Source organism: Rhipicephalus microplus, chromosome 3, assembly GCF_043290135.1.
Source record: "Rhipicephalus microplus isolate Deutch F79 chromosome 3, USDA_Rmic, whole genome shotgun sequence".
Taxonomy (NCBI): domain Eukaryota; kingdom Metazoa; phylum Arthropoda; class Arachnida; order Ixodida; family Ixodidae; genus Rhipicephalus; species Rhipicephalus microplus.
The window spans coordinates 53928204-53954979 of NC_134702.1; the positions used below are offsets into that span (position 1 = coordinate 53928204).

General features: G+C 43.6%; 1 protein-coding gene across 2 annotated transcripts in view; it reads left to right on the forward strand.

The window, feature by feature from the left end:
* Window positions 1-26776, forward strand: part of LOC119184872 (retinol dehydrogenase 11) — a 56811-nt gene that overhangs the window by 24023 nt on the left and 6012 nt on the right. Inside the window, exons 1-3 of one of the 2 annotated variants that reach the window (XM_037434071.2) lie at window positions 661-865; window positions 19100-19299; window positions 22675-22911. In XM_037434071.2, coding sequence (XP_037289968.2) covers window positions 19104-19299; window positions 22675-22911 — 433 coding nt within the window. In that variant the 5' untranslated portion in view covers window positions 661-865; window positions 19100-19103. Of the gene's footprint in view, window positions 1-660; window positions 866-19099; window positions 19300-22674; window positions 22912-26776 lie in introns of those variants that run through there. The other variant, XM_075889586.1, reaches the window with a different exon arrangement.

Genomic DNA, 26776 nt, shown 5'->3' on the forward strand with positions numbered 1-26776 from the left:
CTCCACTGAAAACGTTGTTAGTAGCTGAGAAGTGCTAGACTCGCTTACCTCTAAATATTGACTTGCGTCTAAGCTACGTTTCGCGTAATAATAGCAAAATATGTCTTTTGATGAATTGTATACCTGTTGTGACTATGCCGCGCACAGTATTTCCTGAAAAACTACGAGAAAATGTGCAGTACGCTTTGTGGAGATTTAGAATGGCAGTCTTCTGTTAACCAGGTAATTTACGTTACTGTCTTTTGGACAATACAAGCGCAGCATCTCTGCGTTCTAAGCTTGTCCCCAGTGGTGCACTGATCGTGATACCGATATCAGCTGGTGTTAGTGAGTTGACAGTGCACGTTTTTTTTATATTGCCCAAACACAGCCCATCACGCCATGCATTTCTGCGGCCACATATGGAATCTTCGGCCGAAAGCCGGTCGAGACCCCGTTTTTGGGGCCTCTCGCTGAGAGAGCATAGCAAAGCAGGCGTTACGTCACCCGGCTCTCTTAAGAAATGCGTTCACTTTCTTCTTCGTCTCCGAAATCGACCTTCCCCTGGGGCCACGTCCGCATTTCGGGGGGGGCGATCCGGCGACGACAGCGAGGAGAAGGCGCGAGGGACTTTTCCTCCTTCCCCTTAGTGGACCCCGGAAAAAGGCGAACCCGCACTTCAGGAAGAGCGAGCGCCGAGAAACACCGTTGCTCTCGACCGCTTCGAGCCGTCCGCAGCAGCACTCACTCCCATGTGCGCCGAGCCGCGCGTACGTGTCTTCTGGGACGACGCGCGCCATGCTCTTTGCCTGCTTGAGTTGAGGCCCGTTCCGTTGGGGTGTCCTCCAGCGCTGGAAAAGGAAACACGGTGACATCAATCAAGTCTGTGAGTACGTGTTTTCACAGCGTATGTGGCTAGGTTGTCGCGGACCGCGTCCAGGCACAAAGCAGGCGTCGGACTATTTTTGGCCCACCGACTAAATCGACTGATCCTGGTATGCGCGTGGACAAAAAAAAAAAAGCACGAGACAGAAGGCAAGCATAAAGGTGTATGGTCACGCTTATATGACAGGAATGGCCGAATATTTTGCTTCCAGATAAAACCGCTTAGATAAGAAGCGAACGTCGAGCCATTTTTCCTACTTTCTAAACAACGCGTTTCCTTGCGCACTACAAGATTTCGTTTTGAGAACACCATTGCTGAGACAATATGCTCGATGCGCGTGACAAAACTCTGATGCATGAGTGTGTCATTTTATTCGCTAAGTAGAGTGCATAATGATATGTATGCTCTAAATATCAAAGCCTCCATAATGACAGCTTCGCTAGCTTCCATCACCAAAATATTGGATGGGCAGTGAACTTCTGCGTGACCTTTCAATTACTCCCCAATTTTCTGCTGCAGAATACCTGAAGAGCAGTGGACGAAAGCGTTTGTCGTATCGTAAGCAGTATGGCCATGTTTGTTACAATATAAATAAATTCTCTCCCCAAATTTAAGACCTATTAAATTCGCACAGAAACGCATGGTCACGTGCCTGCAGGAATAATGGCATAAAGCAGGGTATATATAAGAGTATCACATTATCGATATGGCTAAAATGTCGTTCCAAGCCCACTTAGGCAAACGAATCGATTATTTGTTTTCTGTCATTGATATGTAACTGCCTCCAAGTAGAAATATGTGCGAGTCAAGTCCCAAGGAAAGCGCTTCGCATTGGTTTGCACTTCAGAGTAGGGCATCATATTGGTTATCACTTTTCTTCTGCGTTTATTGTTTTTATTATTTTGCTGAGTATTTAGAAGCTGAGCACCTGGAACATACGCCATGCTCCCTACCGGGCTGCATAAATTACGTGACCTTTTCCTCTTCTAACCACCACCACCATTTGGATGGCTGCATGTGCCATTCTGCGCATGTGGTTTGTTTACCAAACTATTTTCAGGGAGAGAGAGAGAGAGAAAGAATATAAGTAAACTACTCTCAAATTACCATGGTCCCTATCGCGTGGTCGAGTGCACTTCACCGATCAATTAGGCCATTCGAATCGCTTATGCCACTCGGCAGCCGTCGTCGGTGCGGACGTGATATTATTCACGTAGACTGCTTGAAGCCGCACTTCGACCAGCTTGTTTCCACCCCACCTGTTAGACTTGAGTAGACCCTGGAAAGTGGGGCTTATGCCCACGCTGGAGGATTGACGAAGCAAGGGCTGTTTTTTTTTTTTTTTACAAATCACCATGATTGCTTCATCTTTCTCGATGTGGGTAGTTACAATGAAGTGCAGACCATGACAGGGCTCCACGATCATCACCAAAAGAAGTCACCATGAAATCGGCATTCGAACACCACCATCTTCTTCATGCTGTGTCTATCTCTGATCTACGACCTGTTCCCTGGACTCACCCAATTAACCTCCTCACAATATACTATATAGGTATTATTCTAACCTCTTTTAATTATTCTCCCATTTAACGCTTCTTAACCAAACGCATGCCGTTGTATGTCCGCGTACTTTATAATTCTGTCATTCCGCGTAATGTTGCTCCTTTCCCCGGATAACGACCCCGCCGTGTTCTATGACCACTGGTTGTCTTCATGGAGAGCAACATCAATAAAAAGAAACGACACCTGCTTGAACCAGGCTTTCATTTATTTCGTTTAATTTCTTGCCAGAACACGTGCTGCCCTATTTATTCGCTGACCCACTCCGATGTCCTCAGATGTTTCACCTCTCACTTTCACTTTCATGGCGTGCTGTCCTTGGATTTTTCCCCAGTTCAGTTCGGATCCTTCAAGCTCTTAAGCTCTCTCTTCGTATGTTTGAACTCGCGTTATGGAAGAATTCTACACGTTTCGCTTGAACGATCAGCGGGAGATTTTTCGTCAATATTTGGAATTGTTGCTGAATGCGCTGCAGTCCGCCCTTTTTCTTTGACAATGTTCTTTTTCATAAGTGGGCTCCCATTTTTAGTAATTGATCGAGATATATGTTCTCTTGTAGATATCGCAATGGTTGGTGAACTTTTTCGCCAGGCTACTGAGCATACTATCTGTCCTCAGCCAGTGGTGTAGCCAGGGCACACCAAGCCCATGCTCTCCCCCCCCCCCCCCCCGAATTTCATTATGCCAATGACTCGTAGAGCGCAAAGTGGCACTCGACCACGTCTGTCCGCCCGGCACCCGCTCAAAAAAAAAGTATGCCCCCCCCCCCCTCAAAAAAAAAAAAGCATCCCTGTGCTCAGGATGTTAATGTTCAGCCTTACCGACGTACTTTCTCGATTCAGATTTTCCGATTTGTCACCATCATTTTTGCAGCATTTATTCTGTACATGGTCCTACAGGAAAAAATTGCGTTATTAAAGAAAAGACACCACAAAGAAGGAACCCTTAAACAGGTCGAGCACAAAAAAGTGTTCCTTCTTTCTGGTGTTTCTGGGTTTTTTCCTGCAAAGTAATGAACCAAGTAGCCCCTCAAGACGTCCTTATCTGTAAATTGTCCGTTGATATTAATTCTCATTTCTTGCTAATCGAGTCTCATACTTCTTCTTAAGGGCGAAATGATCATTGAATTAGTCATTTATTCTTATCAGAATGCTTTATCTCTAACTATTTAATTGCCTTTCTTATGAACGCGCTCGCTGTGGAGTCTCTGTAGATGTCCGTGAGTGCATTCAAGCATTTCTCAAGCACTCATTGGTGAAACAATGTCTGTATCACTACTGATACCTCTAGTGATTCGAGCAACTTTCATTTGTCTATATAAAAGAATTTTTCGTTATAGCAAGGTTTATAAGTAACGTTGTGAACCACGTGGCTTTGATTCGTTATAAAGAACCCTTCCCTGAAGCTGGCTTGCTCTCCACATTGGGTTATGGCAAGTGTTCCTGTTATTTCTTGCAGTTACCTTCGTCAATATTTTCTGAAATACCTAAATTAATTCAATGGCTCTATAACCTTTCAACTGAAAATAACTGAAAACATGTTGTAAGTTGGGGCTAACGGTTCGAGAGCACCGTCGTCTTCTCTAAGGACACTCCGTGTTCAACAGTTTCCATTGCTTCAATCTTCCATCCTCCTCTGAACTCGTGCGTTATATAAAATTGCTCAAGTATCTGCACTTTTGCGTAACAATGTAACATTGAGATTCTAGAAGAGTGGGCGTGCAAACACAGACATGAGAATGAAAGAAGACAAAACAGCCCAAACACCAACCATGAAAACGTGGTGTAGGTGTTGCGCACATTGATCACGTATCTCGCAGGCTAAAGAAAGTTGGAAGCACATGTGGTGTTACCTTTGGTTTTGCGGCTGACAATAGATTGGGTAATTTTTTTTAAATTTTATTTTTGAATGCTGTTGGCCGTCATGGCCGTAACAGGGTCGGTACAGTAAATGTTAACATAAAACAAAAACAAGTACAACGTATTGCAATGAAGACAAAACTAGAAACAATACATATTTATCCTGAACAAAAAATATTTTCAAAACGCTATTCGTAAAAACGTACATACATATATTGTGATGGTTGTACAGTATGCAATATTTTCGAATAACATGGCAATGTATGTACAATACTATAGCAACACTTGTTGTTCACGACATATTTTTAATGCACTTTCAAAGCTTTTTATGCTCTTCGAATGCAGTACCAGTAGTGGCAACTGATTCCACTCTTTTATCATTCGCGCAAAAAAAAAAAAAAAATACGCGTACACATCAAGATTGCATTTTGGAACAAAGAAAGCACAAATTGATTGCATGATCTGACGTTGCTGGTGGGTTTGGGAACAAGATAAGGTTTAGTTTAAATATTAAGGTGTCCTTCTCTGATAACAAAAAAGGAAATTTAGGTCGACCAACTTTCCGGCGTTAAGCCAGCATAGGCAATTCAAGCAACCGAAGCATTTCAGAAATGGAGTCATTTCGAGAATAACGCAATAAAATTAGCCAGGATATTCTCGGTATTTTTAATTCGATTTATTAACCTCGACTGGAAGGGATCCCACACAGCACTCGCATATTCTAACGTCGGCCTTACGTAGGTCAAATATGCAGGCAGCTTAATGGATGGTGTTGCTAGCTTTAGTTTGTGGTGAAAGAACAACTTTTTTCTGCAGCTGCACAAATGCTGTTCACGTGTGGTTTCCTACTTAAGCCATTCGAAATTATCAAGTTTAAGTATTTTATCAAGTCAGCTTCGTTTATAGTTGTGGAATTCATCTCATAATGACATTTGATTACATGTTTTTTTCTGTTCGTAACTCTGAGCGTAACTGATTTAGATTCATTGATTTTCATTTGCCATTTAGTGGCCCATCTTTCTAGAGCTCTGAGAGCTTGCATGAGGGACTCCTGATCATTCTGGTTATTGATTTCACGATATATTAGGCAATTATCTGCGAACAGCCTGGCGGTTATGTCATCACTTATGTCATGAACAACGTGGTTTATGCAAATAAAAAAAAAACATTGGCCCCAAAACGGATCCCTGTGGTACGCCTGAAGTTATGTTTAGCAGATCCGTATTGTTACCATTTATTTTGACGTATTGTGCCCGAACTGTGAGGTATGAGCGGATCCACGCTACAACTTCATAATTTACATTAATTTCCATAAGCTTATTTATTAACTTGGTGTGCACAACCCGGTCAAGAGCCTTCGATAAATCTAAACATATAGTGTCGATCTGTTTTCTGTTATTCAGTGCAGTCGAAAAGTCATTGTTTCTACCAATTGTGTAACATTGGATAGGTTCCTGCGAAAGCCGTGCTCATTAGAGAAAAAAACGCTTTTTCTTTTTCAAGATAACTATAGATTGATTTTGATTTTACCTGCCCAAGAAGCTTGCAGCGCAAACATGTCAATGAAATGGGCCGGTAGTTTCCTATATCTTGATTTCCATCTTATTTGTGTACTCGAACAACTTTTGCAACTAGCCAATCATCTGGGATTCGTTTTTGTACTAGCGATTCCTTAAATATATTCTCAATATAGCGGCCTACCCATTCTGAATACCTGCGTAAAAACGCATTTGGTATACCATCAGGACCTATAGATTTATCTTCAATATTAAGCAAAAGTCCTGCAATACCTTTATATGACACCACTATCTCAGGCATTGTTGAAATGTACGGGGATTGTATCGCAAAAGGTGAAAAATCATTTGCAGAACTATCAGTAAATACAGATTGGAAAAAGTTATTAGAACAAGTTGCAATACGATAGCATTCAGTCACAAGTTCACCATTAACGACAATGTCCCCAGGATCCTCGTTATCTATAGTGACAAATGGCGCCAAAAACGGTGTGGATCGTCCTTCGTAAAACCAGTCAATGTAACATCGTAGAAGGGTTTCTTAGCAGCAGTCATCTTCGTGCGCAAGGCAGGGCTTAGTGCCGAAACTTTACTGTGATCTTTTCTTAACTTTCGTTCACGGCTAATTTTCCGTTTTATATGTATGATTTCACGGGTTACCCATGGACTCTGTTTATTTTTGTTCTTCTTTCTTATTGGTACAAACCTACCAATGCAGTGAAATACGATATCTTTAAATTCAGCCCACATTGCATTGACGTCATTCGTCTGACTGAAGTTATCTAAACATCGCGAAAGGTGATCAATAAGGCTTGTGTCATTGGCTCTGACAAAATTTAGGACATACGTATTTGTGCTCTCAGTCCTTGAGCACAAGGTGGGTATACTTTATCTCCATAAACTAACTTATGATTTGAGATGCCAGCATCTACTAATAGTATACACCGTATTCTTCAAATCACCCGTCCAGGAACACTAGATCCGAAATTGATCCCGATTTCCCAATTACGCGCATGTCTTCTTGAACTACTTGTAGTAAATCATGACTGAAGGCTGTCTGTAGGATCAGTTCACACTGTTTTTTTTTTTTCGCGAGGCTCTGCGCCAAGCTCAGACCAGTCGACGCTGGGTAAGTTGAAATCGCCAGAAATAATATTTCAAGAGCTGCGGATATTTAGGCTTTTTAAATAAAGCTGCATATTTTCGAGATACGAAATAGGGGAGTTAGGCGGTCTATATACGGCGCCAAGAATTATTCTTGGTTCACCTACTTTAATTTGGCACCAAACACGTTAGTGTGTTGGAATACCAGTCATTGGTACACAGTATATATCAGCCTTGATCACAACAACTCCACCCCCACGCGCATCGCGGTCCCTTCGAATGATTTTATAGTGTGGTGGTACAAGCTCTTGGTCTTCTATTTCGGGCCACAACCACGTTTCGCTAGTCGTGATGACATGAGGATCGTAATTAGTCAGAATGTATTCCAGGCCTCCGACCTCGTCAGCTTCCAGACTTCTGGCATTCAAATTGATTAAGCGTAATGTGCTCGGATCACATTCTTCTTCCCGTCAGTCATCCTTAACAGAAGCAACATGTCTTTTCGGACGCTGAACCTTCATGCGGCTCTTCTTTGATTGATCCCACGTGTACAAGTCCGAGTCCACGTGCAGTTTGTGCAATTAGTACCACTGTGCAGAGAAAGAATGAGATAGTGGCAGTCAAGAAGCGGGCAAGCAAATATTTCGTGAAACGCACCAACAAGTTCACTGATTGTTGTACAGTATATATAGTGATGTATAAGGTTGCTTTCAGCTGCAGCCGCATTTGCGTAGAACAGAAGACGTACCTTTGCATTAACAATATATTATCGGAACACAAGAGATTGCTAACTGGAGGTTCGACCTTGAAATCTTTTTTTACATCACCGAGAGTGTAAGTGCATGCTAAAATTTGATGAATGCGCAGTTTAGTACCGGCACAGCAATGAAGAAACACGTCTGATTGATGCATGACATATCTATAACAGTGAAAGCTCAATTGGGAACCAGTCGTCGATTATTATTAACTTGCATAAAGATGAAATTATATGACGCTATCGTTATATTTCACGTATAGACCCTCATGCGTGCCGTATATTGATATGTAGGTTCGACTATTGCACGGGCAGGGCATGCGCCGATAAGTTTTCGTGTGTCCTTTCCCTTCCACCGTGGCGCTTCTCTCCACTTGTTGATCGGCGTGTTGTGGTGTCTTGACTTCCCCCTTGTGTCCTTGTTTGGAAGCCCCATCTTTTACAATGAATATTCATGAACTACACCAGGGCTCTGTTATTCTAACTGTTCTCTCCTGTTCTAACTGTTTTGCTGTGGAGAGGTTGAGGTCCATACTGCCTCGGCTACTCCATATCATTAAGTTCTGCAGCAAAAAAAGAATAATACTGAACAGTACCCAAAAATGAACAACCCCAAAAAAGATAATAGCACACTGAAACCAGTTGAAATATCATGCTGATGCACAGTTTGCTTGCAGCTGTTCACACTGTCATAAACTGTTCACACGGACACCTTCTTTTTCTACTGTTAGTATATGCACTGACACATTTCATATATATCAGTCCCTGGCTGTCTATTACAGGTGCTTATCCAGCCTGGTCTCCACTAAAAAGTCTGTTTTAGCTCCCTCTCTACGTTGCCATAAATTCTGCTTGACTAATTAGGGGGGGGGGGGGGTACGATTCTGACAACAAAACGATAGGCAACAGTTCGTGAAGTAGCACATATTGAGTGATTATTTAAAGCATTGTTTTTTTCGGAGGAATGATTACTAAAAGAAAAAACACGGCACACCATTGATTTCTCTACCTTGCACTCAGTTTTTGTCGTGGTCCTTGGGCTTATTGAACTTGCGTGCATCACCATAGATGATTGACCATTTCCGGATGAATGGGCTGCTCGGTTTGACCAGGCCCATCTGACCCTGCTAACTTTAACAAGATGACATTCACCTCACGCTTATAGACATTTTTTCGTGTGACTGCCTATTTTAGAGTGCGTCTGTGTTCTTTTATTTATTTCTTTCTTCCCCCATGTTTCTCCTTTCCATGCAAACCAAGTAATAATATCAATACTAATAGTAATATTAATAAGAATACTTTATGTAACTTGCCCCGGAAAAACCACGATGTGCAGGCACACGCAAGAATAAAACAATAAAGTAAGCAATGCAATACAGATGGTCTTCAGAAAAAGAAATAAAATAAGAAGAGTGAAAATGCATTCACAGAAAGAAATCAGTGCAGAATGGGAAGAAGAAAAACACAAGAGAATCATGGAATGGGAGTGAAAAATAAAGGGGAATATGCACGGCGACGTAGAAGCCTTCCTTAAAGACGGGAAATCGGAAGAATATCTACATTGTAAAAGACCATGTTAGGACAGTGCAGAACTGCGATAAAAGCAATGACAGTTTACTGCGAAAAACATCAAGATGATGCAAGTTAACATTATAGAGACTTGGTATTCTGTGAATGGTATAGAGTGTCGAAATAAGTTGTCAGCTACATAAAATTGTTGGTTCTCTCTAGTTAACTTACGCGGCATTCGAAAACTTACACAACTGAGAAGTAAAGGGCAGGATATCATAAAATGGACTAGTTTGCAAAGAAATAACAGGTGAGCCTGATCTCGTCTGCAGTGACGTGATGGCAATGACAATAATCTGGCAATGTTGGAACGAGATCCAGAGGCATTTCTAGCGAAACGATGTGTGTAGATGTTTATGAATTTTTCTTGGGCACGCTCATTGGCGTCACTGCCAGATTGAGCAATGTCATTCCAGATCGCAGATGCATATTCAATTTGAGGAAGACATATTGTGGTGTAAAGTTTGTAAAAGGCTGTAGGAGGACTGAATTCTCGAGAGACTCTGCAAACTCAGCCGAGAGAACGAAGGCGACGCATGGTGCACATCTAGCGTGAGCAGAAAAATTCAGCATGCTATCAAAAAGAACGCCAAGCTTACTGAACACATAAACCTTACATAACAACATGGTATTGGCAGAGCGCGGAAATGACACGATGAATATTTTGCCAGCTATACTCAGGAACTTGGTCTTTGAGGTGTTCAGATAAAGGTTGGTGCTGTCACACCATTCGGAGTAAGAACACAAATCTGACTGCAGAAAGCGACAGTCGTTAACTGAATGAATTTATGGAACTATCTTGATGTCATCGGTATACAAGAAAAAAGAATAACGAATTGCAAAAGAAATATCGTTAGCGTCAATTAAAAATAAGAATACCGACCCTTGAGAGACTGCAATAGTCATTTTGTATTAAGGAGGCGCTTGTCTATTAACGGTGACATAGCATGACCTATTAAGCAGATAGCTGTTCAGGAGATACACAACAGACGAGTCAACATCAAAGTTTGCAAGTTTAACAAAGAACAGTCAGTGGCTGACTACGTAAAAGGCCTTGCCGAGGTCACAGTAGACTACATTAACCTGTCCTCTGAGAGAACTAGAAGAGATTTGGGTCATGAAACTAGCAAGATCTGTGGTAGTTGAGTGGCCAGGGAGACACCCGTGTTGATTAGGAATTAATCAATCATTCTCGCTAGCATACAATATGTTGTGAAGAGCCAGCTCAAAAATCTTCAATGCGACACACAATAGAGAAATCGGGCGATAATTAGAAACCTCAGTTTTGCCGTCCAACTTCAACACTGAAAAAACACGTGCAGTTTTCCACATGCTGGGAAATTTGAAAGCGTTCAGACAGTTATTACACATTGTAGTCAATATACTTGGGCGAATATACTACCATAAGCATTTAGTATGGTGGAAGAGATGTCATCTGGAACACATAATGAGGGCGGTATTAATTAAGCGCCTAATGCATGAGCAGATGAACTTTTCATTCAACGACACACCACTATACGTGCAAACTGCCTTGTGCTGTTATGCTATCTGAGTCCTAGAGTTCAAGGTCTTATAAGCAGATGAAAAATATGGGGCAAAATATTCAGCAACGGCGTGCACTTCGACACCTTCCGAGTTCAGTAGTCTCAAGGACTCCCCACTTTTGCTTCCAGAACTTCCAAACTTCCGAAATTCAGCTGGCCTGTCAGAAAGATTTTTTTTAAATAATGCAATATATGAACTGTTGTCCCGTTTATATAGGCGCCAAAAGAGAGTTTTGAAAGTGCCGAACTTTTCCACTTGCTGAACAGAGAACATTTAGTCTTCTTGGGAACGCGAATAATAATAATAATAATAATAATAATAATAATAATAATAATAATAATAATAATAATAATAATAATAATAATAATAATAATAATAATAATAATAATAATAATAATCATAATAATAATAATAATAATAATAATAATAATAATAATAATAATAATAATACATTGTTATTATTGTTAATATTGTTATTATTGTTATTATTATTATTGTTGTTATTATTATTATTATTATTATTATTATTATTATTATTATTATTATAAATTGAAACACTGTTCAAACTCTAAGATATTATGTGCACAACACATGAAAGCTCAGCGGAGAGTCTCTTTGTGTATTTTATTAGGTGGCATAATGTCTGTGACCAACTTCACCCGCTAAATCAAGTTTTGAACCGTGTTTCGGATGACGTCATCCTGAAATCAGAATCGACTGAAAAGAAAAAAAACAAAAGCGAAAAAGAGTGATTTTCACCTCTGAGTCGTCTTATCGGGGAATGCACCTGAGGTCCTGCAAGCTTTCACAAACCTTGAAAATACGTACTTTGACACACTAATCACCGAGAGTGAGATAAAGATGCAAGGAAAGGCAGGGAGGTTAACCAGACGCACATCCGGTTCGCTACCCTGCGCTTGGGAAGGGATGAAGGGGAGAAAAGAGGTTGCAGAGAGATAAGAAGGTACACACAATCACGAGCACATTCGGGGGAGCACACACAGTCTACAGGCGGTTGCTCAGGTTTGTTGACTTTAAGTAAAGTAGGAGTGCTTTAGTCGCTTTCTGCGCAACTGAGGCAGATGCCCAAGGTCCCAGAATTTTCTGCACACAGAATGGTCTACAGTCAAGTTGATTCAAAACCATCCGGAGCTGGCATCGCTGTGTGTCGTAGCAAGCGAAGCTGCAGAGGACGTGTTCAATGGTCTCTTCAGCTCCGCAGTAGTCGCATGTAGGAGTGTCTGCCATACCAATGCGAAAGGAGTACACCTTTGTGAATGCAACACCCAACCAAAGGCGGCATTACAGTGTTGCATCGGAGCGGGAAAGTTGTGATGGTAGCTGTACCTTGAGCGAAGGGTCCAGTTCATATAAGTGGCACTTTTGGAAGCTGGTAGACGAAATTCAAGGTTCAGAACCGAGGTGATATCGCAACTGAGCGCATCGCCACTGTGTTTCCCGAGACCGAAAATACACGTGGGAAAGTGTGAAGAAAGGCACGTCGCAGCAGAATCTGGACAGAAAAAAGTGGCAAGCCGTCTCAAACATGCAGTATTGCCTGTAATCGGGACACTGAATTTCGATTATAGAACAGTCACATCTTGAGACACAGAGTGCGCCTCCAATGCATTCGTGCTCAGTCTTTTCTTGGCTTTCTCGGTGCAGTCGAACAAGTAGGCTTCCAATATATAAAAAACTGCATCGCGTGCACAGCATAGAATTACGTTGGGCTTTATGCTTTTGCGAAAAATGTGTATGTAAACAGCTGGCCTGTCGAATGCAGCGTCCTTCCTGTAATGCACTATTCTTGTTTTGTCCTCGTTAAAAGTAACGCTGCAGTATTTTAAGAATGTGTCATGAACTAGCCCCAGCAACTTGTTTTGTTAAACTGCGCTGAGGTTTACAAATAAAGATGGTAATTGAACAGATATTGTTAAGTCACAATTTCAATAGAACGTTTAGTGGGGCAGAGTATTTCCACCTCGACGTAGTTCGCGTACGAATATGAATGGTGATGGACTGCTACGTTTTTTTCCTTCTTCTCTTTTTTAAATTTATTAATTCTGTATCCTCTAAATAAAGACAGCGTGTAAGCGATAACCGTTAAGCGACAGCCTGGAGCGCTTGTTTTATTGTGCTCTTTCCGAGTCACGCTGCCAGCATGGCACGATTATGCGATAAATTGCCAGTGAATCAGAGTAAACAATTGCATCTTGAGACATTGAGATCGCTTCCAATGCATTCGTGCTCAGTCTTTCCTTGGATTTCTCGATGCAATCGAACAAATAGGCTTCCAATATATGAAAGACTGCATCGCGTGCACAACAACGCATTACATAAGTCATCCCGCCTCGCAAGCAGATTTCCGTGGAAATTCCTCAATGCTTGATGTATTGTTTGTATGAAGCCGCATTACCGAGAAGGAAGTCGGCGAGCTATAGATATATAGTCTTGCTGTCCTGACAGCGAGAGTAGCCGAGCTTGAATGACATTGCTCCGAAACGTTGGATGACATGTTATACGTCGAGCTAGTGCTGCAACTGCTGTGAAATGACCTGTCGGCAAGCAGCATAGAATCATTAGGCTTATAACGTTATGGCACTCGGCATTAAAGTGCTCCTATGTAACTTCGCTCCAATGATTTGTCATTGCTCAGATGGCGTTTCCTTCGCGTGATGCTCACAATTAGATCCCACATCGGCACTAGCGCGTAGAATACGTTGCTACTGCAATACATTAGAGGAGCGCATTCAGGGGGGTGAGTTGTCGTGTCAGTATAACAGCGTCCTTCCCTGCTCAACCCGACTGAACTCACCTGGAGAGTATTCCCGTTCCTGAGGTTTTCCGATACGAGAAGTACTTGAAGCTCGCACACGTCAGTGCAATATGCAAGTGTGCTGCCGCATGCAAACTTTATGGAGGAGTTGATAAAGAGTATGATGATAACATTCCTTCAAAATAATCGGGAAACTAAGGGATTCGACAACATGATCAATTATGACGAGGCAAGGTGTCTCACGTTCTAATCTATGTATACGTCTGCAGGTAACGGCACCCACACGGACCTCCCTGTGGAATAATGGTTAGGGCCCACCAAATGTCAGCGATCTTACCGGACACAACAAAACTAAGCGACAGAAATATGTTTCACCCCACCCCGAACTAACAGACAGGCTGGAATTTTTCTCGAAGAGGGGGAGTGGGTGTGGGAAGCACTAACTGAGGGTCTTGACTACCTCATAGTACTTATTTTGGGGAAAATTGCAATGTGTAAGTTTTGTGACTCTTTGAAGACCAATATTTCTGTATTTTTGGGTTATCGCAAGTTTCTCTTCACTCTGGCGGGTTCAGCGCGTCGACGTATTCAACAGTGCCGTGACTCTGTGGCTCCTCGTACGTGTTATTGTGAGAAACTCTACGGCTCAGATAACACCAGTGTGTGCAAGTGTCATTATTTGTTCCATTTGATGTTCCTTCCTGGCCCTGTTCGCCGTCGTCTTCGTGTGACGTCGGTCTCGGTGGCGTGCCTGAAACCCTTAGCGGCGTGCCTTCGCGCGTAACGACGCGTGTAGGCGCATCGCGTGCCGCCTCTTAGCGGGATCTCGCGTTCGAAGGCCGCCGAGTCGGATCAACTCGTCGTTTCTGACGCGTTTCGACTTCTCGTTCATCGAAGAGTAATCTGCTACAGCGTGCGACACTGAAACTGCCAGAAAGTGCGGCGACCGCTTGCAGCAAGAAGGACACCATGTGTTGTCGCATTCCGGAACGGTTATCTAGTTCACTATAGTATATAGCGAAATGTAAGCCGCATTTTGATCGGAAGCAGGCAAAACAACACTGACACTATATATACAGTGTGAAATAAAATACCGAACTGTGTCATCTGCTCTCATTTTGAGTTTAGAAGTCTTTTAACTTACGTTTGCGAGCGTCAATCTCCAAAATTCATTTTGAATTCGTCTCAGGACGACACAGGGAACGCGTTGCCACGTAAAGCTATCTGGGTGAAACTTGGATGCAATGTTTTTTTAACACTAGTTTGCTCCCTGACTCACTCTGCTCTCTTGTTGTTCCTTGAGGTTACACATTTCTCTTTTCATGACTCACCGCGTCGTCCTCAATACAAGTTAAACTTCTTGTAAAACCTTCAGGTCGCCGCTCCGTAGAAGCGGTCTCCCCAGTGGTCGTGTCTCCCAGACTCTCATCCTTTTACACCCTTTGTTGGAATTTTTCTCGCTTCCTCTTGGAGGACTATGACGGCTGTGGAACCACTGAGGATTACTTCCGGTACTTTTATACATATGGTTGATCGACATTCTGGTTTCACAATGAGTGCGTGACTGCTGCAATTTCAACCGAAGGAAGTGCTCTTGTAATCTATGAAAGCTATACGCAGGGGTTGGTTACATTCGGCGCACTTCTCGTCACCTGATTTAAAGTGAGAATATGGCCTATTTCTGCGCAGCCTGTACGAACTCCTCTTGGTACGTCCTTCGGTTTACTGAGTTGTGTGCTGGTTTTAATTCTATTAGCTATTACCTTTGTAAACAGCTTATAGACAACGGACGTTAAGCTATAATCGTCCTGTAACGTTTAAAGTTGTCAATGTTCTGTTTCTCTTGTATTTGGCTACAAATCTGGCGATAAAAATTAAATTATGTGGCTACCTCGGCTAGGTGTGTCTCCGCATGGCTAGGTGTGTCTCGGCCATATCGTGCATGGGTGTACACGAGGAGACGCCTCTCAAAGAGAATAAAAAAAATATTTTAAACCTTGGTGCCTCTAGACCCCCTCCCCTCCCAACCGAATCATCTAAGAAAAAAATTGGGGGGAGGGGGGGTCCAATCTTGCCCCAGCACCTGTACTCAGTCGAACCTATAACCAGGGGCGTAGCCTTAAATTTCTTTCGAGAGATGTATCGCATAATCGTGCCATGGAGGCAGCGTGACTTGGAAAGAGCACACTAAAACAAGTGCTCCCGGCTGTCGCTTACAGGCTGTCTTTATTTAGAGAATGCAGAATTTAAATTTGAAAAAAGAGAAGAAAAAACCCGTAGCAGTCCATCACCGTTCATATCCGTACGCGAACTCTACGTCGAGGCGAAGATACTCTGCCCCACTAAACGTTCTATTGAAATTGTCAGTTAAGAATATCTGTTCAATTAACCTCTTAATTGTAAACCTGAGTGCCGTTTAACAAAACAAGTTGCTGGGACTAGTTCATGATACATTCTTAAAATATTGCAGCGTTACTTTTGACGAGGACAAGACAATAGTAGGGCATTACAGGAAGGACGCTGAATTCGAGAGAAGGGGGGGAATGTTCAACCGTATTTTATGTGTTTGCGCGTGCGTTTGTATGTGTGCGTGTATATGTATATGCGCAAGGACCCGCAGGTCGCGCGATCGAATACCGGCTGCGGCGACTGCATTTCAGATGGAGGCGGAAATGTCGTAGGCCCGTGTGCCCAGATTTGGGTGCACGTTAAAGAACCCCAGGTGGTTGAAATTTCTGGAGCCCTCCACTACGGCGTCTTTCATAAACATATGGTGATTTTGGGACGTTAAACCTCACATATCAATCAATCGTGTATGTACGCAAGCGAAATAAAATGTTCGGGGCGGGGACGGATTCAACTTTCCTCGGCAACGCCCAAGCCTTTCGTGTCGCCTTTTAATGCGCAATTATGTGCTTACACACGTAATTTGACAATTATGGCTCCCAAAGGGTCCTGCATGATGCCTCTCTGAATTAGCAGTTTACTTTTCACATTTACTCGGGAAAGACGGGAGAAATGGCAGACCTATCGCGCTGTGGAGATCTCGCCACTTTACTTTTGGCAGGTTCCATATAAAGTTGCGGGATATGCTACATATACAGTGTACTCTAATATAAGGCAGTTTACAACGGCGTCTATTACGTCCGCTCCTCTCCAGCTGACGCTGTGACCGAGCTACGTGTTCTACCGGGCATGGCGTTTTTCAGGCGTAGTTTGAATCGCGAAAACATCATAAAAAAAGAACGCAATAACAGCTGCATAAGGAACTTTGCAGTCAAGTTACGCTGGCCACAAATATTGGAGGCACGCTGGAATGAAAAAGATGTCATGACATATGCAACTATAAGATAGGTTAACAAAGTACATCCAAATTTTGATTTGGGCCAGTCTGCCTAGATTAACGTGACCATAGCTCGCCAACAAGGACGAACTGTCAGTTTTTTTCTTCTACTTTATTCGGTGAGCGAAATCAGCACTGTCCATCAAAAGCGCTTTATTAAACGCTTCAGCGCTTATGATGAAGACTTTGTTATCAAGCATGCTAAATTTTGTTGATACATGAAAATGATTTAATCAAAACGAACAGATTCGCTGGTTTTCAGTAAGGTTGTGTCAAACGAAGGAAGAAACCTTCGAATTTATCCTGACACATGACAATATTTCAGTCGCTCCCGATTACCATCAGTCATGTTGTTCAAAAGTATGAAGGGAATGCTACAGCAGAAGATTAGCATTTTTGTTTTCGCCCGCTCCGCGTAGTGACAGATCAGCGACTCTTTGGGAGGGAAACCACTCTCGGTGCAGACCTCACACAAAAGAAAAAGAAAAAAAAAACAGGACGCACAACGGAAACAAAAGCAAGTCAAGAAGAGGAGATCTTGCCGACGTTCAGACTGGTTTCCCGGAAGGGTTACTAATCCACAGGAGGTCACCCAACACTACTTGCCGTGAGACTAGTAAAACTAGGCGTGGGCACAGCACGAAATGCTGTTGGTATACTATGTGCTGAAGGTGTACTACTTTTACATAGTCACACTACTATGTGTGACTACGTAAAAGAACGGAAGAGAAAAGTGCCGCCCGCAACTGTCTATCATTACGATGACACCTCAACAGGTAGGCACGGGGGATGGGGTAGTGAGAATAAGAAAAAGGGAAGAAAAAAAAAGTAAAAGAAGGAGAAAAAAAACAGTCGCATTCGATCCGCCCTACATACGCGCGTAAGAAAACACGCTGTTGGTATCCCCGCCATAAGCGTCAACAATGACGGTGATGGGGGAAACCACAGCCGAGATTTGTGCTACAGCAAAAGCTTCCCTAAGATCGCAGCAGCAACTGATTTCGGTGATGTGGGTTTATGCCACCGGTGTCCATAAGCGCTATCGTAAGCAATTCGAAAAATTTATCCAAGATCGAGCGGGCTTTCGACCCGGGCCCTCAGCGTGGCCGTCGAGTATTCTACCACGGAGCCACACTGATGCTTGTAGCTCCTTTGAGAGAAGGCCCTATACAGGAGCCATGTCTGGCGTAGAATCGTGTTGAGATTTGTTACATAGCGTCGCGAAAGAGTAAAATAAGGCGTAACACGACACGAATGTCTCAAGTAGTTCATGGTTCAAAGCTTCCGACCCATTGCAAAGGGCTCAGTCATAATACATTTTCAGCCACAGCATCAACAAAGTCCACACAATGCCTTCCGAACATGAAGTGGCTACCTCGCTTCGTTGACTAATGTTGAATGATGGCATAGTGGATGCTTGGCTACTTCACGAAAAAATTCCCATGATTTGTGGCTTGGTGGGTACATTTCAAATGTACCTGCAGTAGTCGCTTCTAGAGTGTTTTCAGTGGGTTCTAGCGAGGTTGCTTCTCCAGCTTTCGCTGTGTCTGTGCTGCGTTTTTTTTTTTGTACCTAACTTCTGTCTACGCCCGTCGACATTGAAATTTTGGCCGTACTACTTGACTTCTATTTCACAGGGGCCTGTTTATTCCCACTTGTTTTCAATTACGGATTTGAAAGCTTGGATATTGAGACGTAAACTGACCAAACATGCAGTGGAAGATTTCTTGAATTTGGGTGGACCGGTAGTGAATAGGGGGGTTCAACCATTGTGGTGTCCATAGGTGCGCATGCCGGGGGGGGGGGGGGACACAACGTCTCTTCTCTAGTCACCTAAAAAAAGAGAGGGGGGGCGAAGTTAGCCCCAATGATTGACTTAATATAGAGGGAGCGCCACGACGAACCTTCCCCCCTCCTTCCCTGAAGGGGAAACCTGCGCATGCCTATGGTGGCGTACGTACAAACGCTTTTATGATGTACCGTGACTACATGACACACTGCTACAACAGGAGACGCCGACAGAATTAACCCTTAAAGTGCATCGCACACAAATGTTGGTTGGTGGACGCCTATACTCTATAGATTGTTTGTCAACCAAACGCGCACAATTCTGCTCCGGATGATGGTGTTGATGTGCGCGCCCTGCTGAGTCATCAGTCCTTGTTGTGGTACACTGTGAAAGCGCTTTCTTTTTTTGTGCGTGTGTGCAGGCTCATGGCTGGTCCAGTGGAAGACGTGGTTGCAGGTCAGCGAGATGCACTACTGCCGCTGTGGGCTGTGCTGGGTATTGTGACTGGCGTGGTGGTGCTGTCGCTGCTCGTCAAACTCTACACGGTGTTGACCATCGGCAAGTGCTCGTCCAATGTGGACATGACAGGGAAAACGGTCATCATAACTGGAGCCAACACTGGTGCGTATTCGCAGAATAACGACAAATGAGCGGCAATGCAAAAAGCAGTAAATAATAATGAACATTTCGGTAACCTAACATTTGCAGATAACATAGGGCTATTCAGCAATATTATACTGTAACAATATTGATCGTTCGCCTAGTTGGTACTTGCTTAATTACATGCATTGACCGCAAAGAACACACACACACAAAGTAAAGGAACACTCAATGACAGGCACAAGCTTGTGTTGTCGTTGAGTGTTCCTTTACTTTGTGTGTGTATTTGCGGCCAGAGCATGTCATTCAGCAATAATAGTGGCGATTTGCAGAAAAAAAAAATAATGAATTGGGCGTTCAGCCAAAAACTGTTGAGGCTAAAAATAAATACGCTGATGAGACCACAGCGTTTGAAACACGATAGGACGTACACTCCTTTCGTATTTCAAGTGCGTCAATTGTGACAAAGAAACAATTAGCCCAAAAATTCTAAATATTCTGAAGGTAACCATTAACAGCCCTACAATTGGCAATTAACAACCACCCTTCAAAGTCTGTGCATGATGTCTCGCGTGTCTAGAGCCAAATATTGTTTTTTAAAACACAGACAGAAAAAAAGCAGTGATTTACCACACCAGAATGAAACCAGCGACATATGTTTGGCGTTCATGAAGCACTCGTCATAATATTTTTACAATGTGCTTAGTAAGTTGATTAACGAAGATCAACTATGCCGAATTTCAACATTCACGTTAGGGCTAGGTGCTGTTTTTTTACTTTGTAGAGGGCATTCCAAAATGACTGATTTATTTTTTTGTAGGCACGTAGGTGCCAAATGGTAATTTTTGCTTTCGGCACCAAGCCCGCCAAATACGAAATTAAGCCGCGCGACCTCGCACGTGCGTCTGCCGTGTACCGCAATGCTCGCAAAAGGCCTTCCTGCGAAACAGCGGAGCTGCGCAATCTGGAACGGAAAATGGCGGTCGTAAGACAGGAGGATGATTCTATTAATACCCAGAGTTTTACGTCCCCAAACCAGGATGTGAATACGAGGGACGCTGCATTGGAGGGAGCTGGGCTTCAAACAACTTGCATCAGGGGTAGCCGGTACCTTATAAGAAAAAAGGCCACGAAATGTGAAGCGATGTCGGTCAGTTATAGAACAAAGGAGAGGACATTGCCAAAGACGGCAACGCGTTCGGCACCTCGCACAAATCACTGGGAAAGGCCTTGGTCATGCATTGAACAGGCTGCAAATGATGACGACGATGAATGAATGCTGACAACCCGGGAACACGGCTGACTCAGCTTTCTCACCGGATAATCTCGCCTTAAACGACCGAACATATTCAAGCAAAGCTTTATACGTGTTACGGGTTCGCTGGCAGTGTTGTCGCATTTATACCAAAAACCCGTTGCCGTCCGGGCTCATAAATCTACTTTCATAGATACACGGGCAACAACATGCTCATTTGTATATGTACGCCGTTTTTTAAAATTAATAAAGCTATCTAAATAGTGGATTGATCAGCGATCAGCCATTTATGGTGATCCGCCACGTGGTCTGGTGATTGTGGGGCTCGAATGCTTACTTTCAGGATGAGACACCGAATGCCACCCGCATTTTCGATGCTTGAGGCCCGCGCACTTGGATTTAGGTGCACGTCTAAGAATCCCTGGTGGACGAAATTCGCGGCGCCTTTCACTGCGGCCTCCCTCGTAACAGTATTGTGCTTTTGGGACGTTGAATTCAAAGAAAGCCGTTTCATCAGTGATATGGCAGCCGAATTTCTTTTCGATGTCACACGGCTGCTTCATGTTGCCACGTTTTATCGTCACTTTGACATGAACACATGACCTCACATTCCGGCACCGAAACGTGGGTCTAAGCACGACGCAAGCAGCGTATGGGTAGGCCATCGCCCGACGTCCGCAACTAATCAAATCAGTTTCGGTGATGCAAGGGATAGAGAGAACAAGATAAAAAGAAACAAAGGCAGTAATACGTCCAACACGCACACGCCAAGCTTCGCTTGCGCCTATCTTTCTTAGCAAAAAAGCTGCTCGTTTTTTTTTTTTTTTAGTAAGTCAGTGAATATGTAGACATGCATGATAATAACACTACATTATGCGGACCATTTCACGTCCTCTGTCAGAAAAGCGTGCTCCAAAGGTGAACTGACCAAAAGTCATGATAAGAAATGGACTGACGCGAGGTTCCTTCAGCAAATGTACAACACGTGTAAGGTGCTCCCATAGGGCATAATAAAAACTCTATATTTCGTTCGCCTCGGTCATGGATCAGTGGCATAGGGTGCTCGGCTCCAGACCAGCAGGTCGAGGTTTCGATCCCGGCTGCGGCAGTCACATTACGATGGGGACGAAGTGTTAGAGGTCCGTGTGCTGTGCAATGTCAGTGCACGTCAAAGAACAGCAGATGGTCAAAATTTCTGTAGTCCTCCTCAATGGCATTCATCGTAATGATGTCTTGGATTTGGGATGTAAAAGTGCTTAGATGCCATAGTTATTATGACAACAGTACGGATGCTTGATCAGTTGCAACTATAGGTGAATCTCCGTTACATGCTGTGAAATATATGAAGACGCTTTGCTCTGGAAAACGATAACGTAACACCCAACCACCGCAGATCTATGACGTTGCCTTTTAATGCGATAGCGTTAACGAGCTCCTTTCGCGGAAATTCTGGTGTCAGTATACTGGTGGCATCTTTATCTGCGGGCTAAGAGCAGTGTTGAACGTTAGCGACAATTCGAGATAGATGTGATAAAGGTAGAAGCTGGAGGGTGTTTTAACTTTGGCTTACCTTACGGCACGGCACGCTTTAGGTCTCCACCGAAAAGCGATAATCTAAGGCAGGCTGGCGATTAGGAAAGTAATATAGTGTACGTTCGCGCGCGCGCACGTGTGTGTGTGTGTGTGAGGGGGGGGGGGTATCCTTATCGCTTTCAACTTATTACAATGCTTGAGATTCCCCCGATTTTCGACGTACGACTTGCACTATATGACGCCCCTAATATTATTTATGAAACTCGATCAATGTGAAACTCAATCAATGTAAAATAGTGTCGTTCCTGCTGCGAAGAAGTCGAAGCAAGTCCCAGAAACGAACTCGTGTAGCCAACGCCTCCTTTATAAAAGACGCATCGGTCATTTTTGCAATAGGTAAATTATTCACTGGGCGATATTTTACTCACTATATTCACGACAAACTAACATGTACTTCGTGTTAATGCCGAAACACAGGTGTGTGTTCATTATACACAAAGTGTCGTGCACAGCGGTGTTACACGCAGCACTGTGTAGCGCGAATGCTTGTTTATTTGTTTGTGTACAGTAGTCATTCGACGGAGCATAACTGAGACGGATGCGCGCAGGCATCGGCAAGGAGACGGCTCGGGAGCTCGCGCGGCGCAACGCGCGCGTCATCCTGGCTTGCCGCAACCTGGTCAAAGCCAGGGAGGCCGCGGCTGACATCTGTGCGTCGACGGGACGCAGCGTGGCGCTGATGCAGCTCGACCTGTGCTCACTGCTCTCGGTGCGCCAGTTCGCCGCTCAGGTGGTGGCCAACGAGCCGCGCCTCGACGTCCTCATCCTCAATGCCGGCATGATGTGTGAGTGGGAAGCATCACATTTCGCAGTTTGGACAGACGCCTTCCGCGTCAGCAAGTTGGGCGCTGAATTATGTGTCCGCGAGCACCGTGGTGGTCTGCTGACCCTATAAGGTTGCGGGTTCAACCATGGCAATCGCATTTCGATGGAGCTGAAATGGTAGTGGCCCGTGTACTGTGTCAGCTCATGTTAGAGAACACCAGATGGTCGAAATTTTCATTTATTATTATTATTATTATTATTATTATTATTATTATTATTATTATTATTATTATTATTATTATTAATCTGGAATAGCATTGGTAAATCTAGCAGTGATGCCAATAAGCGACTCCAAAAAAATGACTCTAGATACCGTTCCAACACTGCCAGATTATTTATCACTGCCATCACATTACTGCCAAAGAAATCGCGCTGACCTGTTATTTCTTCACAATTCAGTTCATGGTATAATTTTTCGGATTCCGCGCAAGTTAACCAGGGATATTCGACCATTTCATGTACCTGACAACTTTTCCCAACATTCTACTGTTCACAGAATACAACGTATCTGTAATGTTAACTTTCATGCATCTTGATGTTTTTAACAGTCCACTGTCATTGTTTTTATCTCAACTCTGCAGTGTCTTAACATGGCTTTCACAATGTTCAGATTCTTCTATTTTTCCATATTTCAGAAAAGTTTCTACAGTTGTGTATGTTCCCACTTTAACTTTTTTCCCATGGTTCTCGTCTTGTCTTCATTCTTCCCATTTTGCGCTGAATTTTTTGTGTGTGTTTTCACTCTTTTTGTTTAATTTTTCCTAAGAGTATCTGTATTGTATTGTTTATTTGTATTGCTTTATTTGTGGGTGCGCCTGCACTAAGACCTCATGGTTGTTCCAGGGCATGCTAAATTAATGATTGCTTGATTATTATTGTGTGTCCGTGAACCATCGCTGCATATTTACTTATTTATTTATTTGACCCTTAGAGCCAAATGGCATTACAGAGAGAAGTGGGTCAAGTCACTGCACAAAAAGCAGTAAATACGGTTAGATTGTACAAAGCAATCTCTTATAATACGATGTTAGCCTATACATCTTTATATATCAATACATGATGGGTAATACAACACAGACCCTCATTATAATGTTACCTAATGCAACAAAAAAACGTAATTATACATAATGCCTCACGGAGCACGTAGTTATCGCTAATAGCAACGATGTCACCGAGAAGTCAGTTCCACTCCTTTGATGTAGGAGGCAAAATAAATTGAAGAAAGCTTTTGTTGCATGAAGGCATGCCTACTTTGTGATGGAAATCAATACAGTGGGATATGTGCTGAGAGCGAAGAAGTAGTTGCTAAATAGGAAGGGATGATGGTACACCTTGTGAAATAGTGTTAAGCGGGAGACTTTTCTACGAGATGTTAAAGAAGGGAGCACTAAGGAAGTTTACATGGTTGAAATGCTCGCGGTTCTAGTATAATTAGACAGTATAAAACAAACGAAGTTATTCTAGATAAGTTCTAGGGAAGTTACTAGACTAGCATAGGTGGCGTCCTACAAGGCTGTAGCATATTCTAGTTTAGTACGTATTAGTGTTATATAAAGCTATAGTTCTAAGCCACATGGAGAATTAAAATGTATACGTCGTAAATAGCCAAGAATGTGGTTAGCGTTGTTAATAATGTATACAATATGAGGAGACTAGTTGAGATTAAGCATTATGTGAACTCCAAGATACTTGTAAGAGTTAACAGTCCAGAGGAATGTTATTAACATAATAAAGAGGTGAGGTAGTGGATGTTCCCGTTACACGCATTATTTCGCACTGTTTAGTGTTTAGGTCTGTTAGCCATTTTTCGCACCAGCTAAATATAGCATTAAGGTCAGACTGAGGTATGTTAATGTAATTACCGTTAGTAATTTATATCATTATCTAATACTAGCATTTTAGTAATAATACTAATATTATCGTTAGTAATTTCTCGAAAAATAACACTGTCGTCAGCAAATAGAGGAATGTTGATACAGCTGATGAGAGTCATATCACTGATAAAGAGTTTAAGTGACATCTGGAGAAACTACAATTTCAACACGCACTGCACTTTCGTATCTTAACGGTGGTGCGCGAAAAAACGATGGCACAGAAGGAAAAAAGCTAAACACAGCGCACTATTTCGCGTACCGTTAAGATGACATACCAACTCGCCCAGCAGTCCGTGCTTCTCATGCAGTGCACGTGTTTAGGCCTGGTTAAAATTATATTAGAAAGGAGGGAAGAAATGGGGAGGCATGGGGAGTGTGTTAGATTGCACGTCAACATCATAGTTGATGTTGGTTTTTTACGCACGCGGGGTAATGTTCTTGGTAATACCTTTTTTTTATCAAACCTCAGTTGTAAGTACAGCTTTTCCCTTGTGCGTGTGTCTTCCTCTTGTGGCCGCGTTGTAGCGTGCTAGAACCCTTCCCTTTGTTATCACACAGATTCTTCCAACTGGTCCAGCAAAAATTACGAAGGGTGCACACGGGTGGCCGTTTAATAAAAATAAAAAAAAACTTACTCGACTCAATGCAGCAAGCCATGTCGCGAGGTGTGTCGCTTGTGGTGTGTCGTTCTTTGTGCCCGTCTTGTCCTTTGTTGCGCTACATTATGAATTTGATCTGCAAAGCGCTGGTGTAAGAGAAAACGGCTGCTTCAGGGACACTTTTCGCACGGTCTTTTGGCGTTGAGAGTTCAGCACATATTAAGGCGAACAAGCCGCCCGCTGATGGCTGTCGTGACAAAGAGCACATGGTGACCGCGCCTGTAAAATGAAAGTTCGCAGTTGCTTCTCGAGCAAGCCCCTCTTCCTCCTTCCCTGGCGTTCTCCGTGCTCGTTAAACATGAGTGGGGTGTTTCTTCTTTGCTTGAGCGTTTGACGGCCGGATTAAATAGTGGGCGATCTTATTGCGTGGTCCCCCCGAGTGACGGAACAGGGCCGGCTCGTTTCGTCCCTCCTTCAGCGTCGTTCGTCGCCTTTACTCTGGTGCTCTATACCACGGATAGAACGTACGATGCGCAAGGGGAATTTATCAATGTGAACTTTATACGGGACATGATGGTTTATACGGGACGTGACTTTGACGGCGATAACACAAACCCGTCGAAACTGTGTTCTTATGTGGTTCTTAAATGGGAAAGAAGGGAAAAAAAGCCCCATAACTGTCTGCATCAGGTGCGATACCTCAACAGTAGCTCACGAGGGATGGGTGTAAGGAGGGATTAAACGGATAGGATTAAAGGGTATATATCGAGAGATAGGAAGGAGTGAGCGAGGTGCAGGGACAGCGAGTGACGAAAGTAAAGAGAAGATAGGAAAGACGGACCTGGCCACGGGAGTCCGAGGACGTGGCACCACTCGATGAGAGCTCTTGTCGGCGTCAGGAGATGGCGTAGGGCGAGTCCAGTCGGCCAGAGCTGCGCTGTCGTCGGATATCGGCGTCAGGGGGTGGCGTAGGGGGAACCCAGTCGGCCAGAGGCCGCGCGGACGTCGGAGATCGCGAGGGCACAACCGGTCGGCACGAAATTCAGCGAACGAGTCCCAGACTATCCAAGTAATTGCTCTCACAATACAATGTCCAGGTATACACGGAACATGCGCAGCTTGTGTTGAATTCCAATGCCAGATCGCGAGCGCTGAGCCGGATTGTGAATGGAGCGCGCAGATCCGAGCGGGATTGCTCTCCCCGAATCTGTGATCGGAACGCGCTCGCCTCGATGGGAGTTATTAGCGAGCGGTAATCTAGACAGGGAGCACGAGAGAGTACGAGAGAGGGCAAAGCGTTTTCCGGACATCCATCGGTGATTGGATGAAAGGCGGGCGCACAGAATACGTCA